The 27,781-nt window shown below is 49.1% G+C and overlaps 2 protein-coding genes across 3 annotated transcripts in view; one reads left to right on the forward strand and one right to left on the reverse strand.

Moving 5' to 3' along the window:
* IFT43 (intraflagellar transport 43) overlaps window positions 1-11,478 on the reverse strand; it is a 72,782-nt gene extending 61,304 nt beyond the window's left edge. The window contains exons 1-2 of the mRNA XM_004682059.2: window positions 11,425-11,478; window positions 8,787-8,879 (exon numbers count right to left, since the gene is read on the reverse strand). Of these exons, the coding sequence (XP_004682116.1) occupies window positions 8,787-8,879; window positions 11,425-11,478 (147 nt within the window). The remainder of the gene's footprint in view (window positions 1-8,786; window positions 8,880-11,424) is intronic.
* Window positions 11,479-14,983: 3,505 nt separating this feature from the next.
* Window positions 14,984-27,781, forward strand: part of TGFB3 (transforming growth factor, beta 3) — a 20,926-nt gene continuing 8,128 nt past the window's right edge. Inside the window, exons 1-4 of one of the 2 annotated variants that reach the window (XM_012724328.1) lie at window positions 14,984-15,849; window positions 16,198-16,345; window positions 23,935-24,098; window positions 24,372-24,501. In XM_012724328.1, coding sequence (XP_012579782.1) covers window positions 16,240-16,345; window positions 23,935-24,098; window positions 24,372-24,501 — 400 coding nt within the window. In that variant the 5' untranslated portion in view covers window positions 14,984-15,849; window positions 16,198-16,239. Of the gene's footprint in view, window positions 16,346-23,934; window positions 24,099-24,371; window positions 24,502-27,781 lie in introns of both variants that reach the window. The other variant, XM_004681675.2, reaches the window with a different exon arrangement.

A 27,781-nucleotide genomic window follows, 5' to 3' on the forward strand; every position in this document is an offset into this window, starting at 1 on the left:
AGAGACAGAGTGTGGAGCAGAACAGGCAGACTGACAAATTACAGTGCTGAGGGGAGCAGCGGGCAGGTTGGAGAGGTCTGCCGGGCCATGTGGGTCAGCTCCCTAGCAGGGGATGGAACTCGTGCTGTAGTGGCTTCAGAAAGCTTCATAGTGCGGTGCTTTAACCCGCTGCACCACCAGGGAGAGCCCAGTAAACTTTCTTTTTAAAAATAAATGTGCCAAAGTATAAAAGGGGAGTTGGTTTAAAGAAAAACAGTAATAACAATGCAACTGGCATGTGAATGCCCAAAACTGTGAAAACGGCCGGAGGCTGGGAAAGCTGCCTGAGTTCATGCCTCTTTATGGGAGGGTTCTGGGGGGGCTCGGCTCCACCTCCTCCTCAGGGATCCAGGCAGCAACCGCTCCCACTCCAGACCATTTCACCAAATTGCCAGACTCACCTTCCCCTTCTTAGAAAACAAAGTGAATAATATCGCTTCCTGCTTTCAAAATCTTTGTGGGTTCACTGTGCCACACAAAATCAACCTGAATCCCTCTGTTACAGGCTCGGAGCATGAAACGACGCAGACCGTCCAGGTGAGCTAACAGCGGCTTCAGCCATTTTCCTAAGTCTCAACTTCTCTTTTTCCTCCCCTGACACCATGCTATTTACAGTCATAGATTGTGAGAAGTCCTTTCTCTGGGAACCTTGCCTGAACATATGTCAATTCTCATTACAACAAAAGTATCATTACCATGACAATTTTCACATAGCAAAAAAAGATTTCTGAACACAAGCCAGTAGTCTACTTACTCCAACAGGAGTGGAAACAAATTTCAGTATTACAATAAAATCGGCAAGTCCCTTTGGAATGAGCTCTGTGCAGGTATGGCCTAGGGCTGTTAATCACATGTCCTTTTAATGTGTATGAGGGGTGCTGGGATGTCTAAGATGGGGGGGTTCTCATCTTTCTTAAAGTAATATAATAGTAGTAGATCACAGGCTTTAACTGGGTTTGTGTCATTGATTCATGCACACATTTTATTTTATTTTATTTAAGATATATTTATTTATGCATTCAGAACAGAGGTACAGGCCAGAGGTACAAGGGCAGTGGGAAGATTCACCAGAGACAGAGTGGGGAGCAGAACAGGCAGATCGACGAAGTACACTGCTGAGGGGAGCAGCGGGCGGGTCAGGAGAGGTCTGCCACGCCATGTGGTCACCTCCGGGGCAGGCGGGGATCGAACTCATGCTGCAGTGGCTTTAGCTTCTCAGTGCTGTGCTTTAACCCGCTGAGCCACCAGGGAGGGTCTCATGTACTTTATTAAACACCTAGCATATAAGTAGAATCTGGGTGACTCTGACTCTTGACTCTGATAGTGTGAACTCAAAGACATGTCCTAAATCCTATCAGATCATAACCAAGTCAATGCTACTTTGATAACAGGCAGATTTCTCTCATGTATACATAAATATGAGAACAATCTATCTTCAGGGGATTTTTATCCTCCAAAGAAGCTAGGAATATTTAGGACATAAATTATAAATACTGCAAACTACTGGACTCCTAACAGTTCCTTATAAAGGAGGGGCTGGAAGAGTCAAAAGCCATCAATACCACCCTTGAGCATATCCCACAGGTTTCGTGAGCTGCAACAACAAACGTACAGAGAAAACTGGGAGGACTATGGCTCAGGTGTCTCAGTGAGGACAAAGCAAAAAAATACCGAGGCCAAAACGCATCATCTAACCAATGATTTCAGTGTCATATAAGAGATGCTGGATTCAGATGCTGTTCATTTGTCAAAGGCAAGGGAGCTAGTTTTCAGCAACGTTGCAGGTGTCTCCTAATCCATCACCTGTCAACTGTCCCATCACCTGTACAGTCATCTAACAAATGCACCACACAAGACTCTCTCGCCTCCAAGGCTTGGCACATGTTCCTGCCCTCTGCCTGCCAGCCCTTCCCTCAGCTAACGACTACTCATCCTTCAAGTCTCAGCTCAAAAATGATCTTCTTCCTAGACATTTCCAGTGTCCTCAAGAGTAAAAGAGGGCGTATTCCCATAGCCTAATGTATTCACTATCATCTAGGACAGGCAGCATATCTGGTTTATCACTATATTGCCAACCTCAAGTAGAATGCCTGGTACTTAGAGAAAGTTCTCAATAGAGTTTCAAGTGAATGAAAGGATGGCTATTACCTTTGACTCTAAGGTTACTAAGGTCATTCTGATCCCTCCTGCCCTCCTCCCCAAGTATCCCAGAACAAAAAAGTGATGTCTTTGGAAAGATTGCCAATTCCTAGACAGAGGGTTAGATTTTGAAAAGATAAGAGGCTACTGACAAATAACTGGGCAATGACATAAGCAGAAGGGCCACGAAAGGAGACATATAAAACGGGTCTCAAGCAACACGAGGAACTCTCACCAAAAGGATTCCTCTTACTTTGCCCTAGGGACCAGTTAGTTGTATGACAAACAAGCCTCTACATCTTGAACAAACCTGCAACTGAACACAGCTTGACAATACTTCCAAATTCTCCTGTGACACAGACGGTAACACTAAGTGCGCATGTGTCGGGCATAGTCCTGAGAGCTTTATCCTGTGAGATAACTGCTATGAGCATCTCCAGGCAACAGATGAAGAAACAGGCTTAGCGTAACACAGTGGAAAAGGCAGCGCATGAAAGACAAAATGGCCACCTGTTCTATTCCCCAGGTTGTACGAACCATGGTAATGCTCGCGAAACTCATGGCGCACTACGCTACACTCAAGATGAGTCTTCTCATTTACCCTCCCCACAGGTGGGAGAGAGGAGCTTCAAGTTCTCTGCAAGCATCCCCTTGTGCCCCCAGGTCTGTGGGCGGCCAACAAGAGTGATTCTCCACTTCACAGAGAGCAAAATGCCGCCTGAGCTGTCAGAGGGCATCGCACTGGAACACTGCAAGAGCCGGAGCCAGAGCAGGAGAAGACACTCATCATGCTATTTCCACTTCTAACTGCACTTTATCCTGAGATGACATTCCCTCCCACACCGTGGCCAGCCCCAGGGATGGATCAGGGATGCACATCTGCCCACCCCAAGGGCAAGTTCAAAACCAAAGCATGCGAAGCATGACATAAATATGGACTGTGGAAAGCACATTCCTCATCAACAGTTCCACATCAAATTCCCGACATCCCTCTTGGACGACGTTATCAAAAGCATCATTTGATCCAGCCCATCGGAGGGGGCTTACGAAAAAGGCTGAAAAATGTGACCAATCAGGAAAGTTATTTTTGTGAGAAAGAAGAAAAATGTCACCAAAAAGGGTTAGCAGATAACCCTATTGGGCTGAAAATAACTGCCGGGCTGGCAGACCAGTCAGGGAACAAGCAGAGGGCGAGAGACGTAAGGCAGGGCGCCCAGGGAGCTCCAGCTGAGTGAAGCTGCTGGGCGATGAGGAAACTGGCCTAATTTGGGAACATGAGTCCAGCAGCATTTCTCAGATTCCTGAGAGAGAATCTGGCTAACTTTCAGTTCTGAGTCCTAGGGACTGGGGTGGGATGGAAGGGGGGGGGCGGGGAGAGGAAGAGAACAGCTGTGACTCAAACGCGTCTCAAGACATGTGGACAAATACGGACGAGCAAGTGAGAGAGAACATCCCCCCAGCTCCAGAAGAGTTCTAGGAGGAGAACACAAAAATCTCTCCGCTCTCTCCAAAAGTCCTATTTTATGGAAGTCTCACCCTGACCCACCGGCAGGTAGGAATGGTAAGGTAGTGGCCAAGCACCTGGCAGGAAGCCAGAGAAACTGGAGACAGATGAGCTGAATGAGTCCGGACAAGGGACCAACCTCTCCAAGTCTCAGTGTCTTTGTGTTATGGGTGTTATGTCCGGGTCTTTTCTTGAACAAGTTGTGTAAAAACAGAATCATCTGAATCAACAAAAGGTGATAATCCAGGAGAAATCCAGTTTAATTCTTGGAGCTGCACCCCCAGAGACAGCTACACACTGCACACATGTAGGTGTTCATCACGGTCTTCCAATAACATTCTCAGTAACTACAACACCACCCTCAAGTATAACTGACTATGCATCTACTGACCCAAGTCTGACTTCTGACAGGTGCAGAGAGTCACCCCAAACCAAGAGAGTTCAGTGATCCACTTCTCAGTACTCAGCCATTTCTTGAGAGGTCCCTGGAAGCTGATCTGCACTCAACACTTCACACATATACCTAGTTTCACCTCCCCAATGACCCAGAGAAGCAAGCATGACTCTAGTTCAATCTGAGCTAGTAAAACTACATGAAGAATTCACTTTCTCTGGTCAATCAGTACAGGTAGTTAAGTTCTTTGAAAGTTACAGAATGACCAAGCAACTCCAAAGACCTTTCCTCTCCTCCTAGAGAGGGAGGAAGAATTATAATACTTGGACAGCACCACAGATCTCCTAGGGGCAGAAAACCCCAGAAAATGGAGAAAATGGCAGCAAAAGCACCAGGAAAGAGCTTACAGAAGGCTCTCTGCCAGGTATCCTGTGACCTCAGCACATGCAATTTTTCAAAGACCTCTATACAAATTTAAATTAGAAAACAAGAGAGGAATGTGGGTTTTTTTTTTTATATTACTAAAAATAATTCTACCCTTTCATACCCAAGTCTATTAAAAAAAACCAAAAAAAAAACAACTTTCTATAAATTCTATTTTTAAAAAAAGTTGACTTGTCGGTGCAAACCACCTACTCAACAGCCATCCTCCTTTTCTCCCCACCAGCCCCCCACAGAAAGGATGTAGCAGTGAGCCCCGCTGAAAACTCCCTTGACACTGAAGGTCCTTGTGAGACTCAGTTCCAATCTCAGAAATGTAATGAGACTTCTACTTGGTTAGGTCTCTGGCTACTGCCTTCCTGAAATACACTTCGCAGTCATGTACCTTGAACTCTTCAACTATTCCCTCTTCCTGCCTAGAATGAAGATCTGATCCCCGGGGAACCGGCAGTCATCTTGGAACCAAGAAAACAAGTCACAAGCTCCAGACAGCAGAGCAGGAAGCCAGGAGGGGCTGGAGGAGGCAGCTGTTGGCCAGTGACCACACCCAGCCTGATCGCCCCAGGACTTTCCACCGTGAGAAAGATCACTCCTGCCAGATTCCAGTCCTGGGGTTGAGTGTCCACTGCATGGAGCCAAGTTCAAGACAAACAGGTACACAAGGATATGTGGCCATCCATCCATCCTAAAAGGACAAGAGCTTGAAATTCAGATGGAAACTAGAGCCAAGCAGATCAGATGTGAGTAAACTGATCTGTGAAGTACAGTACCTGGCGAAGCAGAGAGGGTGGCCTCAGGCAAGTGAGCCATTATCAGCTTCAGCCAGCCCATTATCCCCACTGTGCCAGAACTTGTGATTTTAAAGAGAAGTCCAAATCCAGATTTGTATGTGAAGTATCCGAATTTATAAATAACAACCAAGTTTAAATTTTTCTTTAACTCTGTGGATCACACAAGACATGCTGTTAAGTTAAATTCAGCTTAAGTTAAATACACAGTTTTCAACCTTCGTTGAGAAGGATAAGGCAGAATTAAAAAGAATACCTAAGTTCTAGATAAATAAGAATGGTTAGCAATATACTGGGTGTTTATGTGTCAGACTGTGTTAGGGCTTTGCATCTGTTATCTCGGATTTTTTTCTTTCCAGTCACCCTATGAAGTAAATTATTGTGCTGGCTTTACCAATGAGGAAACAAGAGACTTAAAGATGTGAATCACTGCCTCCTTAGTCATAGAACTTTTAAGTGGCAGGGCCGGGGCACCAGGGTCATCCAACCCCAAGATCCGTGCTCTCATCTACTCTTGAAAAGGAATCCCCAAAAGCAAAAATACTGCTTCAGATCACTACCAATCAGAGTCGGCATAAAGAAGCAGTAGCCCTGCATGAGACTGCAAGTCACTTCCAAAAGAAAAGGCTTAATCCTCCTCCTTCTCCGCTCTTCAATAAAGCTGCAAAGCACTGTCCAAATACACACTCACTGCTTTTTTGAATGAATGTTTGTATGGTGCTTTTCAGTTTATTAATAACATGCTTTCAAATGCCTGTCTCCTTAATCCCCACATCAACCTGATGGCATCGTGCCTGCAACTTGACAGATAATGAGGGGGAGGATCAGAGAGGTTAGTGGACGTGCTCAAGGTCCAGGCAATTAGCAGAAGTGAGTCAATCCTGGCTTTCTGTTGGCAAGCCCTCTGTTCTGTCTATTCCCACACACCTCTTCTCTGCTTCCTTCACCCCCACTCCCGACCCCACCACCTCTCTTTAAAATGCTCACTAGATTAAACTAGTTCCTACTAGATGCTAACATAATTCCAGCACTCCAGAGAGTCCCCAAGTGCCATATTTATGTTTTCTTGGAGCTTCACCCCAGAACACAATCAACAAGAGACCAGAGATAAATATATCAAGTAATACACTTAGAATTGGAATGTAAATGGGCACACAGACAAGTCTTGGGATCTAATTTTAGAAAAAACTGCCCAAAGTCCCACACAGCACAGTGAGCATCTGGCCCTGGGGGAGGCTGCCCACACCACTTTAAACCTCAGTTGACCCAAGGAAGGAGGACTTCTGGAATCCTGACTGGACTTCGCTTTCAGGGGCTTCCATGGGATGATGAACAGAACAACTTTTCATCATGTTCTCCCCAGAGTGCAGAGGTCCCGATAAAGAGAGGGCAGTATCTGGGGAGCCATGCTAGCACTCAAGGACCGACAGGGTCATCACAGTCTGTGACTCTGGAGTGACGTGCTCACAGTTCCGACTCTGGGCGGGAGCTGGGGGAGAGGGTGATTTGGTATGGGGGTGCACACAGGCTTCCAGGCCATCGGATCATGCCGGGACCTGCTGGCCCATCACAGCCCTCTCCCTAACCATTATCACTGGCTGGAATCTCCGTGGTGATCAAGTAACTTTGTAACAGTCGTGTTGGCTGCCAATGACCACCAGAAATCAAGTTTCAGTACAGCAGGTGGTTCTATCTCTTTAGTTCACTGAAAAATGCCAAATCCTCAAAATCATGCCTGGCACACAATAAGATTTAAAGAAAACTTGTCAAATAAATGAATAAATAATGTGGTGTTGAGACAAATCCTCTTAGTCCCACTATCTAAAGCGACCCGAGGGCCCAGAGTAGATTTCCATTAACCCAGTCATTTGTCCATCTTTCCTTTAGAGACACGCACGAAGGTTCAAGCTCCCTGAGGTCCAGGGTCTGGCAAGCGTCCTCTCTCCATCTTCCTGTCTTCTACAACACTCCCCGCCTCTCTCCCCCCAATGTTCTATTCTCTGTCCACCTGGTAGACTCACTCAGCTTCTAAAAACAATCCATCACACACCCTGGGCCTCGCCCCCTCAACTGCATACTTGCTCCGTGCAGACACTGAGACAAAGAGCACAGTAGTAAGCTGCAGTCCTGCCTTTCAGCTCAGCTCTTTAGAGGCAGCCAGTCACGTCAGCAATTACAATCTGAGGGACTAAGCGCCATAATGGGGGCGCTGCAGCCAAAGTCACAAACTGACAACTCTCAGATCTAACCCAGTCCATAGGGCACTTATTTTTTTTATAATTAGTTGCTGACATCGCAGGCATATAAAATTTTAGACTGCCAGTGTCTATTGGAAAATGAAAAGATCTGAACTATCCGACCTATCTTTGTCACAGCATCAGTTGGCTTCGGTTAGGTAGGGGTTGTCCCCGGGGGGCGGGGGGGGGGGAATGCGACCTCTGGCTCCCACCATTCACCTCACTGGCCCACTCCTTTCTGTCCTTAGATAATGAGGCCAAGGGTCAGTCACAGGTATTCAGTGCTTGTTATATTAGTGTAAAGGAATGATTCTCTCATAGTTCTCCAACAGGTAAGAAAATGAAAGATACATCCAAAGGGTCATGTGGAAAGTTTAAAGAAATGGTAGACAACTATTTCCTATGAAGGTGAAGATTATCCCTACACATGTGATATGAAAGTAAAGTGTGTCTGTGCCTTGTCCACAGGAGGCTTTGCTCACGCATGAGCCAGGTGCCTGTTTCTCGGCACAGAACCCTCAACTCTGTAAAACTTACGCTAGGTGACTGCTTTCCTACTGTCTGGGAATCCACTGTTAAAGGGGCAGGCTGACATGAAAAGAACAATTAGTATATAATGTGCACCCACTAGAATTGGCACCAGAGGCTCTGGGAGGAAGGAGCTCTCCATGGAGAAGTTAGGAAGGGCTGACAGAGGGGATTTCCTGAAGCTCACTTCTGAAACAGGCATAGTTCCTCATAGCAGAGGAAGATGAAAAGGAGCTCTGAGAAAACCACCAACTAATCACCCTGACATTGAAAGTATTGCTCATCAGGGTGACCCTCCACGAAGCATCTGAACAAACTCCCAGAGTTTCCAGGAAAGCAAGGCCAGTACTGACCCCTTCCTGCCTGAACATTCAAGAGAGCACAGGTCACCACTAAGAGCAAATGTCCAGCTGTGTAACCCAACTTGATGTCACAAGCAGGGCTCACTGGTATTTATTCAACAGGGGGAAAAAACTTGGGTTCTAAAACTTCCCCATCCCTTCTTCAGCTAACCTAAGTTCTTCACTGAGACTATCAAGCAATGCACAAACACTACTCTGGCACCAAAGAGAAAAAAATTCCTGTCATTTCTAACAAAAAGGAAATTTCCTAATCAAGTCAGGAAGAAGAAAGGCTGGCATTAAAGAAACAGGAAAGACCACAGCCTTGCTCAAGAAGTAATCTCTGAGAACTTCTGTAGGTCTTTTAATACCTACCTCTCCAGTTAGAACTGAAAAGGAATTCTTGCTACTGAGATGATTCTCGGCTTGAGCTGACTCCTGTTGAGCTCGGCGACCCATCTTGGCCCCCTGCAAGGAGAGATGAGGGACACTGCTGACCCAAAAGTCTTTGAGCCACTGTGAGGACAAGAATGCAGTGAAGGTGGTCAGAACTGGATTTATGATAACACAGTAGAGGGTGAAATTTGAGTAGCTTCAGTACATTCTTAGGAAAACACTCCAAACCTCAACATGAAGCATCTGAGGTCAGTCCTCAGGTAGGACTGAGGTAGGAGACTAGGAAATTCATGCTCTCAAAGCTTTCTTTTGGCTGCCATTGCCTTTTTAACCCAAGAAATGCAGTTAGAAATTCTAGAATGAGCAGAGAGCACCTTCCCCTTAGCTCCCGAAGAGTGTGGCAAAGGCTCTTCTGTTCCTGCATAGGGAGGCCTAATTTCAAAGCTGAAGTTTGGCATGAAAATACTTATCAAAGGGATTTGGAGGGAAAGAATTCTAAAATTCTATGGCAACTGACAGATATACAAACAGCACTTGCCTTGATTTAATTTGCCTTAATTTGATTTGAACTTACAGACATGAAAGGAAAACTCATACAAGGATTTTGAGACATCAGTCTTGGAAATTAAAACACTTCAAATTCTGAATCATCACATGAGGCATTTGCAGGTGTTTCCCTAAGTCTTTCTGAGATGGAGGCTGTCTTTCAACTGCTTCCTAGCACATAAACAAAGATGGATGTAGGCAAACCAGTGGGCATTCAAGTATTTATACTTTCATTTGTTTGCTTTAAAAAAAAAAAAACAGCATTAATATAAACACCTTTTGATCTCATTTGATTTCACAATAGCTGTAACAGGGGCCAATGCCATTTACAAACAAGGACACCAAGTCCCAGGAAGATGACTACAAGGCAGACATAAATCCAAGAACAAAATCATCTTGTCTTCAAATCCTGAATTCTTTCTACCACATCATGTGGAACTTCAGGGTTAATATGCTCTAAGAAGTGCTGGTTTCAATCAAATGAGTTACATGGGAGCTGCATGAAAACCCTAATGTAGTGTTTACATTTCAAATTCTAATCCATCCTTTAGTTTTCAAGAATACTATCTTTCTGGTAATAAATGGCTCACTTTCTTCCCACAGGGACAACTGTACACATCCACTACAGTTGCTCTTGCCACTTGCCATGGTATTTGGACATGGTACATGGTGTGCTGAAACAAACATTAACCGCTCTTGTCTCTAAATGCTAGAAGATTTTAGACTTTTTGAAGTCTAGAAAAACTACTTTCTTACCTGACTTACTTATATTAGAAAGGTATAGTCTGTGTTGTCATCTCCCACTGGAATAAAGACAGGTGATTTGTTTCATTCACTGCTCATTCTCCAATACTGAACAATGCCTCATACATAGCAGGGGTTCAAGTATTTGAAAGAATGAATGAATAACTACAGTCACATCTCCAGGTACTAAAAAAGTGCAATTATCAGAAAGGTCTGGTGACCTAGTATGCCCCTTGATCAATCAAGAAACCTGTCTCCCCCAACCCAATTCCTCCTGTCCCTCACATCGCCTTTCTAGTAACTTGGAGGACACTCCAAGCTATCAGGACACTTCAAAACAGTTATAGATCCCACAGCAGAAACTAAGGAGCTGCCCTGTGGCCCTGAGCCACTGTGATCCTCACTAACTTTAAAGCCAAAAAGGTTTGAGAGGGATGTAATGCAGCTAAAAACAACAATAACAAAAACACCAATGAAGTTGGGTCTTGAATCTAGCTAGGTATTTACGATTACATAGCCTTGGAAAAATCCCAGCCTTGGAAGCAATAGCAGCTAACATCTTCTAATGGCTGCGATGCCAGGCATTGTATTAAATGTGTTTCATGCATCACCCCATTTCACCTTCACTGCAACTCTCTGAAGTACAAACCAACATTTACATCCTAGTGATACAGAAACAGGTCTGGGGAAAATTAGCTTTTTCAACCTCCATGCAACTGCTTTATACTCCATTCACCTCTGGGCCTGAGCACCGAGCCACTGCTCGCGTCATAAATCTAAGTCTTGATTTCCTGAGCTATAAAACGCAAGTCGTGAAGACCACCTCCCCGTGGGGATTAAGGGCCAGGAGGGCGCATGGGGTCTTCCTCCCTTCCTACCCTTCTGCTTTCCTTGATAAAGCAGTGCGGACTTTACAGGAACTTCTGGTATGAGAAGTCCTCTGGGAAAACAGCTCTAGGATGGGTTCAAATGAGATCCTGGCCTGGCACGCCAGTCACCCTGGCTCCGTCCGTTCAAGGGAAGTTCGCGCTCTGAGCTCCAGGAATCTGAGGGAAGCTGAGAGATTTCCCATAGTCCCAGAAACCGTGGGGGCTGGGTGTGTTCTCCTCTCCTCCAGGAGCCCCCACTGCACTGCCCTAGGGGCGGGACGGAGGCGGCCGGCCCCTCCCCGGCCTCACCCGGGAGCTGCTCCGGGCAGACTCGCTCCGGCCGTTAGAGCGAGGCCGGTCCGGCCGAGGTGCCGAGGTGAAGCTGGGGCAGCGAGGTCGCCCCTTCCCACCCTCCCAAATCCTAGCACTTGACCCCAGCCCCCCGCGTGGGTCCTCACGGAGGTGGCCGAGCTGCGGCGCCGCTCCACGCCTAGGTCCAGCAAGTCCTCCATCTCCGAGGCCGCCTGACGTCACTTCCTGGAAACCAAGTGGCCCAGTCGCGTCCTTGACGACCGCTCCACCTTTCCAGCCCTACACTTAAAGGGTCCGCGGCATCGTTCCCGGGTTATTTGTGCCACCATTCAATTCAACCAAATCTTTGCTAAACCTGCGTTGCCAGACTCCCCGAAGAAACGTCCAGACATTAAATCCCACTAAAGCTGTCCCTGTGGGGCAGTGCTAGTCTTTAGGAACTGTCTACTTGTGTACTTCTGTTTTAATACCAAAGTGTTTAAGTGCAAAACTCTACCACTAGCAGTATTTAACTATAGTGGCCTTTCCTATCTTATAGCTCTTTGCAATGTGCAGAGACTTTCACAGTTATTAGTCTAGGTGAAGGGGATAACAACCTTGTGTAGGAAGCAAGATAAATAGATGAGAAAACATGATGAGAAAACATGATCACAAGGGCAAGGTGGTAATAAAAGATTGATAATAGAAAGTGCAATATGCATTATCTCTGCTTACAAGAAGTTTACAGAGAGCGTGAACCAACACATCAAATACCAGAGTAGGAATAACTCTCTGAAGTATGAACATTCCCACCAAAAACCCCATAAAGTGAACAATTGAGGGCAGTGAAGTACAAAGAGATAGCTTGAGGAAAATCCCCTTAGGTTTCAGTAAAGGAGGAGGTGCCTTTCTAAAACCAATTCAAATGGATTTTTTTTCCCAGCACATACTGCTGGGTGCCAGCCACTCTCCTAGACACAGAGAGATGTCCCCTAAATTCCTAGTCTAAGGGAATTTAAGCTAGTTGAGTGTTCATTGACTCTCCATGTAAGATTGCTCAAGTCAACATCAGTGACCTGGTCCTTGGTACTGGTCACCTGAGGGCCTCAAAAGATGGGCTCATAGCCCTAAATGTGAGCCATCTCCCAGATCAGCTGGAGAAGTAAGACCTGGATGGTCACTGCTTAAACATGAGGACTTGGGGGTGGGAAAAGTGCTCTGGAAGTGGGTGGAAAGCATTTCTTAAATACCCAAGGAATTACTCAATTCATCCCTTGTGGGGTAGGGCTGCACCTTGTGACAGCAGCAACACTGCCTGGGTATCAGAGCAGCTGAGGTGTCATCCCAGCCCTGTGCCTGTGAGCACAGCCCTCTCTGGGCTTGCTATCCCCTGGCAATTAGTCTTAAAGATTACCCGTAACTTGCTGTCTCTGATTCTCAGACTTAACTGTTAGATTTTAATGTAAAAAAAAAAATTCTTTGCCAAGTTTAAGATGGATGAAATATTAACTCCACTGAGTCTCTTGTCCCTTTTTCCTTAGCACAAGTAAGAAAGAAGGAATTACCTCCTTGTCCTTTTCCATTTCCTTGTCCTTGTCCATGTCCATTTCCTTGTCCATTTCCTGTGAACTCACAGCCCTGCCACCATCGCCTGAGGTCAGCTCCCAAACCTTCACTCTTACTTCTTCTCCAACTTCCTGAAAGCAAACAATGAAAAGTACTCACCCAGACAGAATGAAGCCAAGTAGTGGCTTCCAAACCTGGCTGAGGACTCAACTCACCTGTGAGGTCTGTTAAAAAATGCATATGCCAGAGCCACAGCAACAGAAACTGAGATTTGGTAGTGATAGAGTCCGGAAGGATATGGCTTTCTCTCCTCCCCAGACTGCCAGGTGGCTTAAAGACCTCTGATCACCCTATTTTAAATGATAACAGTCTTCAACTTAGGCATACCCTCTCCTCCTTCTCTGCTTATTTTCCACCAAGTGGAAAATACCTTGTATCAGTTACATATCTAGTTTATGTAGCTAAGCCCTCACCTCTAACTCCAGAATGTGGGCTCCTGGAGGGCAGGTTTTGTTTTTTGTTTGGGGGAGAGGGGTGACTTTGCACACTGTGTTAGCCACAGAGCTCAGAACAACGCTGGCTTAGAGTGAATGATGGCTTAGTAGTTCAGTATGTAGACTCCTGCCATAGACTTCCTGGCAGTGTTGACAGCTGTCTGCTGTACATATATGACCCTGGGCAAGCTACTTGTGAGCTTTCTGCACGTAGGTATACTCATTTGTTATGGAAGTGAGGATAATGCTCACCCGCACACAGGCAGTGTTGTCCTATAAGTTGCTCTGTGCCTCAGTTTCCAAAATTGCTAGCCTATCAACCACGGTCCTGATCAAGGACTGATCCACCAGTGAACATCCCTTCATTTAGTGGCTTAGGAGTTAGGAGCAGGAATCAGGCGTGGCGGGAAGGGTGCAGGGAGGCTGGAGGAGGGGGTTATGGGGTTTTAGGGTGCAGCACTGATTTCTAGCAAAGTCACTCAGGTAAGTCTTTGTGAGTGAGTGAGTGTGTGAGTGTTGAGGGTTGGGTGGGATTGGGCAGGAGCGATTTGTCTTCCCTTCCTAAGAGGTTTCATGAGACGCTTAGACTGAGAAGAAGACCGAAAGCTTAGGAAAAACTTCCCCTCACCCATCTGGGAAAGGGGCTCGAGCCAACTGCGCTAGCCGGTGCGGTCCCCACGGAACCCTCGCCGGGAGGAGGCTGTGAACTTCTGAAGGACTTTTCTGCTGGGAGCGGCCGGCCGCAGTGCAGGGCCGCAGTGCAGGGAAAGGAGAGGTGCATTTGCACGCACGTCGGGCCGAGCCGGGGGCTATTCCCCAAAGCGCCGGGCCGTGTCTTCCGCGCCCTCTCCCGCGGCCCCTGGTCCCCCAGCCCCCGGCCCCAGCCCCTCCCGCCTTCCCGGCTCGGACCCACGGAGCCTCCTTCAGTGGCGGTCTCGCCTCGCCAGAGGGCACCCTCGATCTACCGGAAAACGCCACCATTTTTCAAAGCCCGTGGAGCACCTCCAAGCTTCTGCAAACCGCCCGACTCCAATCTTGTCAATGAAGAATCAGGGCCAGGATCGCCGCAGAGCTGAAGCCAGACTCCAGCCCAGCTTGCCAGGCCGGGCGTGACCCGGGACGAGGGTGGGCACGGCCAGCCCGGCCCAGCCCCGCGCTGCCCCCCGACCCGGCCCAGGGTCCCGCCCGCCTGGCCGGGGGCGGCCCGGGACTGGGGGCCAGGAAGGGAGAGAGAGACGGGAGGAGGAGAGGACGGACTGACAGCTGGCGAGGGGACGGAGTCCGAGAAGGAAGGAGGGGATTCATCGGAGTAACTTTCCAGAAAAACAGTCAACGTGTAGCAGGAGTGACTCCAAGAGAGGAAAAAAAGTTCAGTGACCACGTCGAACGAGAGGACTCACAAAGTATTTTTCAAACGGGCTCTGCTTTTCCTGTGCCTGTTTAAAACATTAAAATCGTGCAGGAAAAGAGGCTGCGTGCGCTGGTCCCTCCCTCCCCCACCCGGGGCCAGAGACGTCATGGGAGGGAGGTATAAAATTTCAGCAGAGAGAAATAGAGAAAGCAGTGTGTGTGTGTGTGTGCATGTGTGTGAGAGAGAGAGGGAGAAGAGCGAGAGGCGAGGGAGGGAGAGAGCGAGAGGGAGGAGGGAGGGAGAGAAAGAGAGAGAGAAGCGAGAGGGAGAAAGGGAGCAAGCAGACAGCCTAGACCGAGGGAGTGAGCCCGAGAGGCGAGAGATAGGGCGAGAAGCCCGAGAAAGAAGTAACAGCTTTCCGGAGCAGGCGTGCAGCGAACTGGCTTCTGTTTTATTTTCCTCTTCCTTTTTATTTTCCAAAGAGAAGCAGGGGACAGAAGCAATGGCCGAGGGAGAAGACCAGCCGAGGTGCAGCTGACCTGGGTGTCCAAGTGGATTATGGTGCTGTTCTCCAAGGGCCTGCCCTCCCTGTCTTACAATTGCACATAACCCCATTCCCAGCCAAGGACGACCAGAGGCAGCGTGAACCAAGTCATTGAGAAAGCCCCCAGGAAGTGTAAACAAAAGGGAAAGCATGAATGGTGTGCCTGGGAGACAAGTGTGCCCTGCACCGCCCCCACCTTTAGCTGGACCAGCCCTGCCTCTCCCCACCTACTCACTGGTGATCTGACTTTTTTTTCCTTTTCTTTTCCATTCTCTTTTCTTATTCTCCTTCAGGGCAAGGCCAGGATTTTGATTTTGGGACCCAGCCACGGTCCTTCTGTTCCTTCTTTAAAATACCCACTTTCTCCCCAACGCCAAGAAGCGTTTGGCAATATCAGATATCCGCTCTATTTATTTTTACCTAAGGAAAAACTCCAGCTCCCTTCCCACTCCCAGCTGCCTTGCCACCCCTCCCAGCCCTCTGCTTGCCCTCCACCTGGCCTGCCGGGAGTCAGAGCCCAGCAGAACCTGTTTAGACACATGGAGAAGAAGCCCAGAGCTCGGAGCCACACAGTCGGCTTCTCTGCGCTCCGGGTTGCCAGCGCTTCCTGGAAGTCCTGAAGCTCTCTCGCAGTGCAGTGAGTTCATGCACCTTCTTGCCAAGCCTCAGTCTTCGGGATCTAGGGAGGCCGCCTGGTTTTCCTCCCTCCTTCTGCACATCGGCTGGGGTCTGCTCCTCCCTGGGCCTCCCAGCCCCCCTGGCTGCTCTCCCCAGCTCGCATATGAAGATGCACTTGCAGAGGAGTCTGGTGGTCCTGGCCCTGCTGAACTTGGCCACAGTCAGCCTCTCTCTGTCCACTTGCACCACCTTGGACTTCGGCCACATCAAGAAGAAGAGGGTGGAAGCCATTAGGGGACAGATCTTGAGCAAACTCAGGCTCACCAGTCCCCCCGAGCCATCGGTGATGACCCACGTCCCCTACCAGGTCCTGGCCCTTTACAACAGCACCCGAGAGCTGCTGGAGGAGATGCAGGGGGAGAGGGAGGACGGCTGTACGCAGGAAAACACCGAGTCGGAGTACTATGCCAAAGAAATCCATAAATTCGACATGATCCAGGGGCTGGCGGAGCACAGTAAGTCCAAATTCTTGCTGGGGTGTCTGCTCTGGAGGGTCTGAACTGGAGCAGGGAGGTCCACAGAGGGAGGCCAAGCCTCCTGGGGGCACAGCAGGGTGCCCCAGGTTCACCCTAGCTAAAGCCAGGAGGTGTGATGCTCACTTGGGGTTGGGTAGGTGTGTGGGGAGGGAGCCGGGGCCATTCTGGGAAGAGCCCGGCACTTCTGGGAGCCCTGGGGTTGAGTGGCTCCCTGGCTTCCCATCACACCCTTGACTCATTTTAACTTGTAATTACACTGCGTTGTCATATGAACATGTGTGTTCCCACACGTGCCCTGGATAGGTAACTGTGGGGCATGTGGGTGCCATAGGGGCAGGGCCGACTCTCCTGAGAACCCTTAAGTTCCCAGGGGATAAGTTCTCTTCCCTGCTTCTCACGACTCCTGATGTGTCTCGCTTCCATTTTTCCGGTTCTTGGGAAGAAGATTATACCTGTCCCAAACTAATGTCTGCCAAGCTTTACGAAGCCCAGGTAAAAGACAGATCCTCACTGCCCAGGCCTTCAGTGTCTGCCACACACACCCACGTGAGCCATGTGCGTGGGGAAGGCACGCGCCTGTGTTCACATTTACTTGTGCTGTGGTGGCTGTATGGACAGCGGACAGGTGTGCGTGCTCAGCACAGGCGTCCTCCAGGCCTGGGGGTTCTTGGGAGGCAGGGGCCAGGCCCTGGACGTGTGGCCGATGGCTGGTCGCCCTTTTGTGTCTGCGTGTCACTGGCACAGTGGGTGGGAGGTGTAGTTGCGGGTGCAAAGGACGTGTGTCTGGGAATAGGGCCTCCCAGGAGGCTCCTGTCTGTGCTGAGACGTGGGGAGGCTTCTGGGCGAGACATCTGTGTGTGTTTGTACACGTGTGGAAGTCATGTGTGTTTACTGAACGGGGATTTAAAAAACCTCAATACAAGAGAGAGAGATTTGGCAGATGTTGAGAAACTGACAGCCCAGGGAGGAGGAATGTGAACCACTCATGGGCCCCCGACTCTGGGAACAGCCCTGTTTGCTTTTCCTACCAGCAGGTGTCCTCACCAGCCTGACCACCTCAGTCTACTCACCTGGGAGGTGGGCAGTGCAGGGAGCGTGGGGGGAGGCTCTGACAGGGTGGGAAGGTGAGGGAGGGAACCTTGCGGGTTGAAAGGGACCTGGCTAGACAGAAGGAAGAGGAGGGGGTGGCTGATGGACCAGTTCTGGCTGAAGGTGCAAAAGGCCCCACCAGGAGCTGGCCATGCCAGGCCCAGGAGCCTGTGGTTACTGGCTAGCGTCTCCCTCTCCTGTTTCCTGTGACTGCCTGGAGCGCCCTGCCCTAGGATGTGGCTACCATGTGGTGCAGAGGCTGGAGGCCGAGGCCGAGTTGGTCTCCTTGCCCAGGGTCCTTTAGGGGGGTGGCTAAGGGTCGGTCAGGGTAGGTGGTTCCCAGAGGCACCAGCAACTAGTTGGCTGGGCTCCAACCCACTGGGTACCCGCAAAGGCAGGAGATAGTAGCCACAAATGTCAAAGGAGGGTGGGAAGCTGAGGCCAGCTGGAGAGGTCCGAGGAGAGTCCAGGGCCAGAGGGAGGGACTCGGACCTTAATGATCCGGGTCAGGAGGAGGAGTTCTGGGGAGGAGGGATTCTGAGTCATCAGGGCCTACTCTGTCTGGAATCCAGAGCTGAGAATGAATGAGCTGGGTGGATGTGCAGGCACACAGGTGCCAGAGAACACTGAGTTCGTGTAGATGCTTGGGCACAGATTGTGGGCAGCCTGGAGAAAGCCCAGGTAGCTGCAGCTCTGTGACCTCAAAACTGCGGGGCCCCGGGGCCCAGAACTATGATCAGGCCTAGAGCAAACCTGGCAGAGTGAGCAGGATGCAATGTGGGCTGTTGTGGGGGGCGGAGCAGAGTGGGACATGGGCGGTGCCACAGAGGCCCACAGGTGCAAACAGTAAACAGGCCCAGACTCTGCAGCTGTTGGAGGTGACATGGAGGCTGAGCAGACGTGGCCGGGCCGCCCTGCAGCCGGTCAGGTGCAGAGCAGCCCAGAGAGCAGACACACACGGCGCTCTAATTATAAAGAAGGCCCTGGGCGGATGCGAAGGCCAACAGATGCCGAGTGGGAACAGAGAGCCGTCCTCAGGGCTTGGGGAGGACAGTGTGCCCTGAACTAGTGGGGGCTGGCAGAGTGGCACTGGGTCTCTGGTGGGACTCCGGGTGCCACAGCTTCTGCTGGGTAGGTGACCAGATCATGTTCCCTGCCACCTTTCTGCGCTCCCAGCGGGACAGGTGCTGGCGTAGGCACGAGGAGTGAGAGCAGGAGCTGAGGCAAGGAGATGGGGGTGCGTGGGGAGCAAAGCGCAAGAAGGCTCGTGTCCAGTGGCACAGGAGAATGGACACCAGGCGAGAGCACGGAGGACAGTGTCCAGCCTCTGGCTCTGGCCTACCAGTAGGTCCCCTGATCTCCCTGTTTACAGATGAGGAGTCTCAAACAAGGTGCATCAGCTAAGCAGGTGATCCCAAAAGGCAGGGCACGGACCTAGACTCTGCCTGTGGGATGCAGACTGGTTTACAGTCACCGCGATGACCTGTTTAAAAAGTGCATCTTGTTTTATTTGTTTTTTTTAAAGATTTATTTATTTATACAGAACTGGGGTACAGGCCAGAGATGCGGAGGGTGAGAGGATTCACCAGGGACAGCGTGGGGAGCAGAACAGGCAGATCGACAAAGTACACTGCTGAGGGGAGCAGCGGGCTGGTCAGGAGAGGTCTGCAGCGCCATGTGGTCACCTCCCCGGCAGGTGGCAGGCGGGAATCGAACTCATGCGGAAGTGGCTTTAGCTTCTCAGTGTGCTTTAACCCGCTGTGCCACCAGGGAGGGCCCTAAAAAGTGTATCTTGTTTAAGTACATATTTAGCACACATTTCATTACTTAAGTCAATGTGTGTGTCTAACTTGAACTGGCCACAAGATGCATATTGCCCCAGACATTCCCCCAAATCAGTGGAAGGATTTTCCTTATCTAATGAAGAGTCTCAAGCTGGTTAAGCAACTACACCATGTGGTATTGGGCAAGACATCTCTTTGAGCCTTGGTTTCATGTGTAAAGTCACAGATAATCTCTAAAAGTCCCTTTCAACTAAAATAATTTTATGGTTATATCTGGGATGATTCAACAGTTGCTGGTGGGGAGTAAAAGCAAGACTGTAACCTCAGTCTTTATAATTCTCCAAGATTTTGTCCTAGGATGTGAATAGAGGTATCTCAGTCCCACAAGATAGGGCAGGACACAGCTTCTTCAGCTCCTTTGTCATCCTACTTATCAAGATATCATTAACTAGTTTTATCGGCTTGTAATTACCTGTGACTGGCAGGGGACTCTTGTTTTAGCCAAGGGCAGTGTTGAGATGATCAGCAAAGCCAGAGTTCCCTAGCAAAGAGAAAACAACAATTCGGCCTTTCTTTTCTAGTTGCTACATTTAGATTTTGTTCATTCTGAAAATTTAGAGACAGGCTGTCTCTAAAGGGCTCATCTGTTCAAAGTGCTAATACTGCCCCACACCAGGTCAGAGTTTCTCCAAGCATGACCCAGGGGTGAGATAACAGCGCAGAATGTGGACACCCACACTCCACCCTGGACCTGCAGAGTCAGAACCTCTGGGATGGGTTTCTGGGGAGTTTGTATTTGCTATACGCTTCTTGGTGTTTCTTAAACTCATTGACATTTGAGACCCAGTGAATTAAGGCAGATCTTCCCCAGAAGGACTGTAAGCACAAGTGTCCACAGAGGGAAGGGAGCTGATGCAAATGATCTAAAAGTAAATAGAAGCCCTAGAAAACTAGGGATCTAGAAGAACTCTTCAGTAAAAGCCATAGCAACAGCACCATGGCAACCTAGATTGCAGATTGGCCTGAGGGTCTTGGGGAAAAAAGGGTGTGTGGGAGATGGGGTGGGAGGTGCCCATAATCTATGGGGACAGGCTTGGGGCGCCCATAGTCTGTTAAAAGAGGGTATCCAATGCTTAGCTCCTGCACAGTTGTGCTCTTAGGAATGTGCCAGAAGAGCAGAAAATCTGGATCTTTTAACATGGGCTGCAAATATTTATAAACTTCTAATTCAAAAATTTTTAAATTGATGCACTGGCCAAATAGCCTGTCTGATACATTTAAAAGTTAACCCATTTGAAGCTTACGCCACTAGAGTAATGGTTTATCAAACTTCCAGAACATCTGGAAGCCACGGTACCCTTCACAGTGCTCCATAAATGGTGGTTCTTAATACTGACTGCACATTAGATTCAGCTGGGGATCTTAAAATAAATAAAGTCTGAACCCACACACTCCAGTGCAGCCAGAACCTCTAGGGAACAGGTCTGGGAGTCATCTGTTTTTAAAGTTCTCCAGGTGACTCTCATGCACAGCTGGGGTACAGGGCCACACTGATAGATCTAGTCCCGTCATTGGAACCAGCAGGGACTTTACTAGCTGGAATGCTGTCTACAGGAAAGGCACATCTGCACGTCCAGGTGTCTGAAAACATTTTTTAAAAAGGTTATTTATGCATACAGAACTGGGGTACAGGCTAGAGGCATAGGGGCGGTGAGAGGATTCACCAGAGACATAGTGGGGAGCAGAACAGGCAGATTGAGAAAGTACACTGCTGAGGGGAGCAACGGGCAGGTCAGGAGAGGTGTGCTGCAGCATGTGGGTCACCTCCTGGGGCGGGGATCGAACTCACACTGAAGCGGCTACAGCTCGCTTGCTGTACTGCTCTTTAACCCGCTTGCCACCAGGGAGGGCCCTGTCTGAAAACATTTTAAAAGTCATGATCTAAACCTGATCAGCTGTGTCCAGCTTTTTCCAGGAAAACTTCACCTGAATAGTCTTTGCTATTTTTTTCTTCTGATAGCAAAATGGCATTGACTTCTCTCCCCCTCTATGTGTCATGGGGAAAGTTGGTCATGATTCCGTGGGTACAGGTGATGCCCCTCTCCAGCTCTCAGGAAGACTAGTGCTTGGCTTCATCTCACTGAGCGCTGGCTCCTGTCCAGGTGACACTGGTTGGTGAAACCACCCCGCACTCTCAGGTTCTCTGTGACTCCGAGTCTCTGCTTCAGTAAATACAGTCAGCAGATCTGTGTTCAGCTCCCACATCTGCCACCTACTAGCTGTGTGACCTCGGGAAAGCATTGACTTGTCCTGGCTTCCAATGTTTGCAAAATGGTCAACTTTACTTATTCTCCTCAAGGACTGTTAAAGGGTGAGATAAGTCTATAAAAGTTCAATGAAATGGAAGGTGGATTTATTACTTTATTTATACTCTCATTCTACAAGTGATGACATCATTTTCAGTACCTTTCAGTATCAAGAAAATGTCATTTATGCATTCTTTTCTCTCCTAGGAAGTTCTTTTTTAATCTCTAACAACTGTATCTGAATTTTGCTTACTAGTATCAGTTTGCTTGTGTAAACCTGGCCAAGACCAATTTCTTCATCTAAAGAGGGTAGCACTAGACAACTTTTAATGTCCCTTCCAACTCTCTTAGCGATTCAAACATTCCAGTGATACAAAGTGACTCTTTCTACTTCCTTCTTGAAATCTTGAAAACTCCATCAAGAGGATTCCCTCTTAGAGAAGAGATATGGATACATGAACTGGAAAACCCCAGAAAGGCTGCTCTCCAGTGTGTGCTGAAGACCCTTCAGCTCACTGCCCCCTCATCCCATGGCTTCCCACTGTCTCCAGCCGACTCTCCACTAGTGTGAGCCATTTTCCATTCCTCTTTCTTTTTTATAGCGACAGGCACATGACATAGCATTTATTCCCTCTTTCAACAGTAACTGGAGGTACAATTATAACTGAAGCTGTATTGATGACAGCTCCTTCAAGAACCAAATATGTCAGCACTAGAGAGTTACTCGTCCAAGAGGCTTATCCACATCCACACACTTGCAAACTTGAAAGTTAAATTGCTCTCACTGATTCCACCCTCTGGTTCTCTGAAATGGTCTAGGGACTAGCTGGCAGTATTTGTTCTTTCAAAGCCAATTATTAAGCAGGGCTTCATTAGCCAGGATTCACACATTTGTTTTCCTAACATCTGTCCCATTAATTTTCTAAGAACGAGTGTCAGGTCCACCAGATGGCAATTTGGAAACACTCACTCATCCTTTCCTAAAGATCAGTAGTGCATTTGCTTGTTTCCAGGCCTCTGATCCTTCCCGCCTTGTCCGTTACTCCCTAAACCACCCCTCAGGGTGATTATGAGCTCATTCCAATCATGTCCATTATGTGTGGAATCTGAGTCTATGAGCTTGAATTTCAAGTCCTGGCTATTGTTACCATTTGTGTAGAAAGTTTTTCTCTGGGTGTTAATGCTGCTCAGGGCGTTGAGGTTGTTTTGTGCATATGAGAAAAGACAGGCTCTTTTCTCTTTTCTGGCTCTGAGGGGCAGGAAAGAGCATTTGCTGCCTTCTGTCTTGTGGACTCGGACAAAGAGACCAGTGTGAGTGACAGAGGCTGGCTCAACCTGGGTGACTGAGGCAAGAGACTCTTGAAGAGAAAACAGTCAAGGCTGATGAGCCAACTCAGGCTGCAGAAGTACCTGTGGGCCTGCCAGCCTGGAGACATGGGCTCTTAGCCATACCCACACGGCCCCATTAGGTCCCAGGCGCATGTTAGTTATGTTACAGGGCTAACACTTTCTGGGGCTCCCTACTGTTGGTGGAATAACACGCTAACCTTTCATCCTGGCACCCACTACCCCGGCAGACTCCAATCCACTGCTGTGACCTTGGCTTGGGACTCCCCCTGGACATTCAAGTCTCTCTTTCCTTCGCATTTCTTCCCTGTCGTTCCCTGATTCCTTCCATAAAAATCCCTTTCCTCTCCATCCTTAAGCCCTTTTCTCTGGTAGAACCACTTACAGGTCAACCAATCACCATTTGTCTGAAGTGACCTCTGCTCTCTCCCTCCCTTGATCTCTGCAGCAATTTCTGGGCTTTACCAAAGCCCTCAACACTTTCCTTCCGGCCCTATATTTGGGCCCAGGTGATAATCACCGGCCCTGGCTATTAACCTCTTTGAAGGTAAAGGTTGTGTCTATTCATTTATGCTTCCCAATGTTGGCACTGTCCCTGGCACATAGCATTTGCTCAGTATGTCTTTTGTCAATAAGTATATGTTCACCTAAAGCCCGTGATTGAATCAACTAATTGAGATGATTGAACTACAAGGGGCAGTTACTGATATCTTTTGAGAATCTTTATTTTCTAGAATAGTAGGAAAGCAGGCTTGAGAGCCTGCCAGAGTTGGCTGTCCTACAAGAGTGGTGGGGTGATGACACTTGACTGATCCGTTGTTCGTCTCATTTCCTGGGGCTCCAAGTTCTTCCTTCTCCTCCATCAAGGCCTAAGTATGACCAGAGCCCCAAGGATCTTCCACTCTCCACCTTCAGGTCTGCAGCCTCCTGTCTCTTGGGAGGTCACAGGTGGAGCTTTTGGCCACTTGGCAATTTCTGTTGACAGCACGCTGCTCCATGGGTCTCACTTACATTGTCCCTCTCCCCGCTGCTTTATCTCCAGATGAGCTGGCTGTCTGCCCCAAAGGAATCACCTCCAAGGTTTTCCGTTTCAATGTGTCCTCAGTGGAGAAAAATGGAACCAACCTGTTTCGAGCAGAATTCCGGGTCCTGCGGGTCCCCAACCCCACCTCCAAGCGCAATGAGCAGAGGATCGAGCTCTTCCAGGTGAACCCCTCCCAGAGCCTAGACCCCACAGGTGAGGAAGCAGCTCCTTTGCTAGGTCTGTGCAGAGTTCAGCACAGAGTCCTGCCTTCACCCACCTTAGCTTCTGTGTCCGTGTAAGAGGACTGAAGGAGTCGATAGATAACTGTGGTGCTCCAAGGAGCAGCCGGGAAGCTTCCACTTCCTGTTGTACCCCTACCCCCGTCCTCCCGCATGGGGCCATATGTGGTGGTCTCTGCCCCCGCCTAGCCGCTTACTCTTCTTTCTGACCCATAGATCCTGCGTCCTGATGAGAATATTGCCAAACAGCGCTACATTGGTGGCAAGAACCTGCCCACGCGGGGCAACGCCGAGTGGCTGTCATTTGATGTCACCGACACTGTGCGCGAGTGGCTCTCGAGAAGGGGTAGGTTGATGGTAACCTCAGGTCTCTTGGGCCTTCGTGAAATAGCGGGAAGATGAGAACAGAGAAGTCCCTGATCTGGCTTCCGGGCCTGCCTTTGCCACTGACTGTGTGTCTTCCATTCATTCACACACTAGTATATGCTGAGTTAGGCCCTGGGGCCACATCAGTGAACAGGACAGGTGACAGCCCAGATCTCATGGGGCTTTTATTTTGATGCTTGAAACATCTAGTAAACAAATGCTTCGAGGGACAGGCCTTTCACATAGCGGCCAGTACCATGAAAACTGAAAGAGGTCCGTGTGATCAGAACTGGAGGCAGGGAGCCAGCACGGAATGCTCAGGGCGGGGTTCTATGAAGAGGGACTTATGAGCAAATATGTGGATATAGTATGAGGTCTGTGTGACAGAAGGAGCCGGCCTGTGGCAGTCGGGAAAAAGACCGTGCAAAAGAGGGAAACTGTGAGGCCTGGGCCCCAGGGGGGCCAGCTGGCTTTGTTCCAGCTGCAGCAGACAAACTGGTGTGCTGGTAGGGTCAAGAGGCAGCTGGGCCGTGTGATTTAGGACTCTCAGGGCTGGCAGGCTTTAGGACTTACCCCAAGTGGGATGAGAACTCTGAAAGGGTTATAAGCAGGGCTGGTGATGCGGGGTCAGGTGCTTTGGTTTAATTGTTTTGAGGACCCCTCGGTGGCCTTGAACTCAAGAGCAGAAGCAGGAAAACTCAGGGTCGGAGGAGTCTTGCAGCAGGTGGGATGAGAGCACCTTGGGACTTCACTAGGGCAGTAGCACTGGGTGTGGATTTATCCTCCGCTTTGGAGGTACAGGAAACAGGACGGGCTGGTTAGGACCAGGATGTGAAGACGCCTGAAGTCTCGGAGGACTTCTAAGACATTGCATTGAATACCCAGGTGGTAGCACTTGCTGGAACAGGGAAGACTGTTTTTCCTCTTGAAGGTGATAGAACCAAGGAGATGGTGGGGGCGGTGCAGGTTCTGATTTAGTCAATTATTTTGGAAAGTCTTGGTAGCTAGCCCAGGAGCTGCCCACTGGGCATGCCAATGCCTCACGTCCCAAATACCTCACCTGCCGCTATTTCCTCACCTGGAAAATAAGGCAATGGTTCCTTCCCTGCCTGCCTCGCAAGGCTGTTTAAAGATGAAATGTATTTGACAGAACGTTGTGCTGTTCAGCCTGTCAGACAAGAGAAAGCTTTTACTGGGTCGGACAAATGCATGAAGGCTCAGAGAAGTTAATGATTTGGCCAAGGTTGTCAGCCTGGATAGGACCGGAGGCCCCAGACTGACGGGCAGGACGCCACGCCAGCACGCTCAGCTGGGCTCCCTCCGTGGTCTGTGGTGGGGTCTGCTCTGATGCTCAGGAAGTGGGGGGGCTCATTTGGTGCCCCATCTGTGCCTTCCCTCCCGCTGGTGATGTTTCCTGCTGGCATCAGCAGCTGTGGAGCCTCAGCGCCCCCCACCCTGATGTCCTGAGTCCCTGGTGAAGGACCTGGTGGGTCCTTCAGTCCTTGGTATTCTAGGAAACCAGGGGTTAAACCTCCAGTGAGCACAAATTGCTTGGCCTATATACGGTTTTATATTTAAGTAGTGGACAACACGTTGTTTTTTTCTTAGAGTTGGGATTGCACATAAAATCTGGATTTCTGGCTTTTCTTGAAAACTTGGAAGGCTTCCTAGAAGCAAATCCTGCAGAGTCGTGGCCACCTCTCCGTGGTCCCTGCTGTTCCCCTTGTGAGCCTGGCAGTCTCTATATATCATGAAGGACTTGCTCGCTGTGTTCACTTTTCTAACCCATCTGGGCTCCAAATTTGCAAGTCTCTTCTAAGGGGGGTTACCTGGTGGCTGGGCGGGCAGATCGTGGCTGGAGTCCTGCCCCAGCCACAGGGGTGTCCGGGAATGCTGTCTTTTCCCTCCTACGGAGCACGAAGGCAAATGCCTGAGAGTCCTCATGCATCTGCCAGTGGCAGCACTGTTGGGAATTCTGACTCACACAGCACTCCACCTAGGGCCTAGCGTGGCTACGGAAGGAGAGGCCAGGGAAATTAATCTCTTAGCTCCCTGTCTGATTTTGATCAGCTCCACCTGGATTTCTTTGAAGCCCTGGGCACTTGAAGTTCTTATTTTCACAGCTGCAGAACTCAATGAGAAGTTTGCATTGAGAATGATTTCCATCCTCCTTGAGACATCAAAAAGATAATTCCGTAATAAAACCTATGGGTCTCCCGCCCACCACTCTTACTGCTGCCAGTTCTGAGGTTAGTGCTTCGGAACCTTCAGTTCCCATCTCGGCAGAACTGCCCGCTCCTTGAGCTGGGGAATCACACATGCATCTTCAAGAGTCTTGCAGAGTTCACAGACCCAAATAAGGCAACAGATGGACTCCAAGTGAGCCATCGTGGTGTGGGCCAATGAGGAAACTGAGTCATACATATGGTCTTGGATTCCTTCCGCAAATGTGGTACCCAGGCTGATGTCTGAGTCCTAGAGCTAGCTGGAGCCCTCTCCAGGATTGGGGCCCAAGTCCTCGCACCCAAGGCTCTCTGTACACAGAGCCAGGTCTCCCCAGCAGCTGGCAGAGAGCCTGTCCAGGGCAGGATACACTGGGAAAAACCACCACTAGAAAATGCTCCCCAGTAAATGTGTGGGCATCTTCCCTGGTGGTCTCCAGTGCCTCTCTCTTTGTCCCTCTGTCTCTGTAATGGGAGTGTGACTCTTGCATCAGCCTATGTTTGAGTCTCAGTTCTACCACTTACTGGCTGGGTACTTTGGACAAGTCATTTAATTTCCCTCAGTGAACTCAAGTGTATAATGGAGCATAATACAAGTTCCCACTTTGTAGGATTATTCTGGAGATTGAATGAGTTCATGCATGTTAAGTCTTAAAACAGTGCTTGACGAGTAGTAATATTCCACAAATGTCTGAGCTCTCTACCTAGACAGCACCTGTCCACCTGCTCACACCTAGCACCTGTACCTTGACCCTAACTCTCCCCAGTACCTCTGTTTGCAACTCGACTTTCCAACTCATTGAACCAGAGCTTGCCCACTCCAGGACTCACCTGGCCTACCTTGAACGCTGTTGGTACTAGGACCTATGCTGTGTGGCCCCTTTCAACTTTTCTAGAGCTTTTTAGCTGCCTTAAACCAACAAGAAGCTCTATGTCTCTTCCCACTCTACTCATTTCTTGTTCTGTAGCTAGGGACCAGCATCCTTGTTATAATGGTTTCTCCCCACCCTTCCCTCGCAGTACAAAAATCTTCAAGCA

Source organism: Condylura cristata, unplaced genomic scaffold (genome assembly GCF_000260355.1).
Source record: "Condylura cristata isolate star-nosed mole 26May11 unplaced genomic scaffold, ConCri1.0 scaffold00013, whole genome shotgun sequence".
Taxonomy (NCBI): domain Eukaryota; kingdom Metazoa; phylum Chordata; class Mammalia; order Eulipotyphla; family Talpidae; genus Condylura; species Condylura cristata.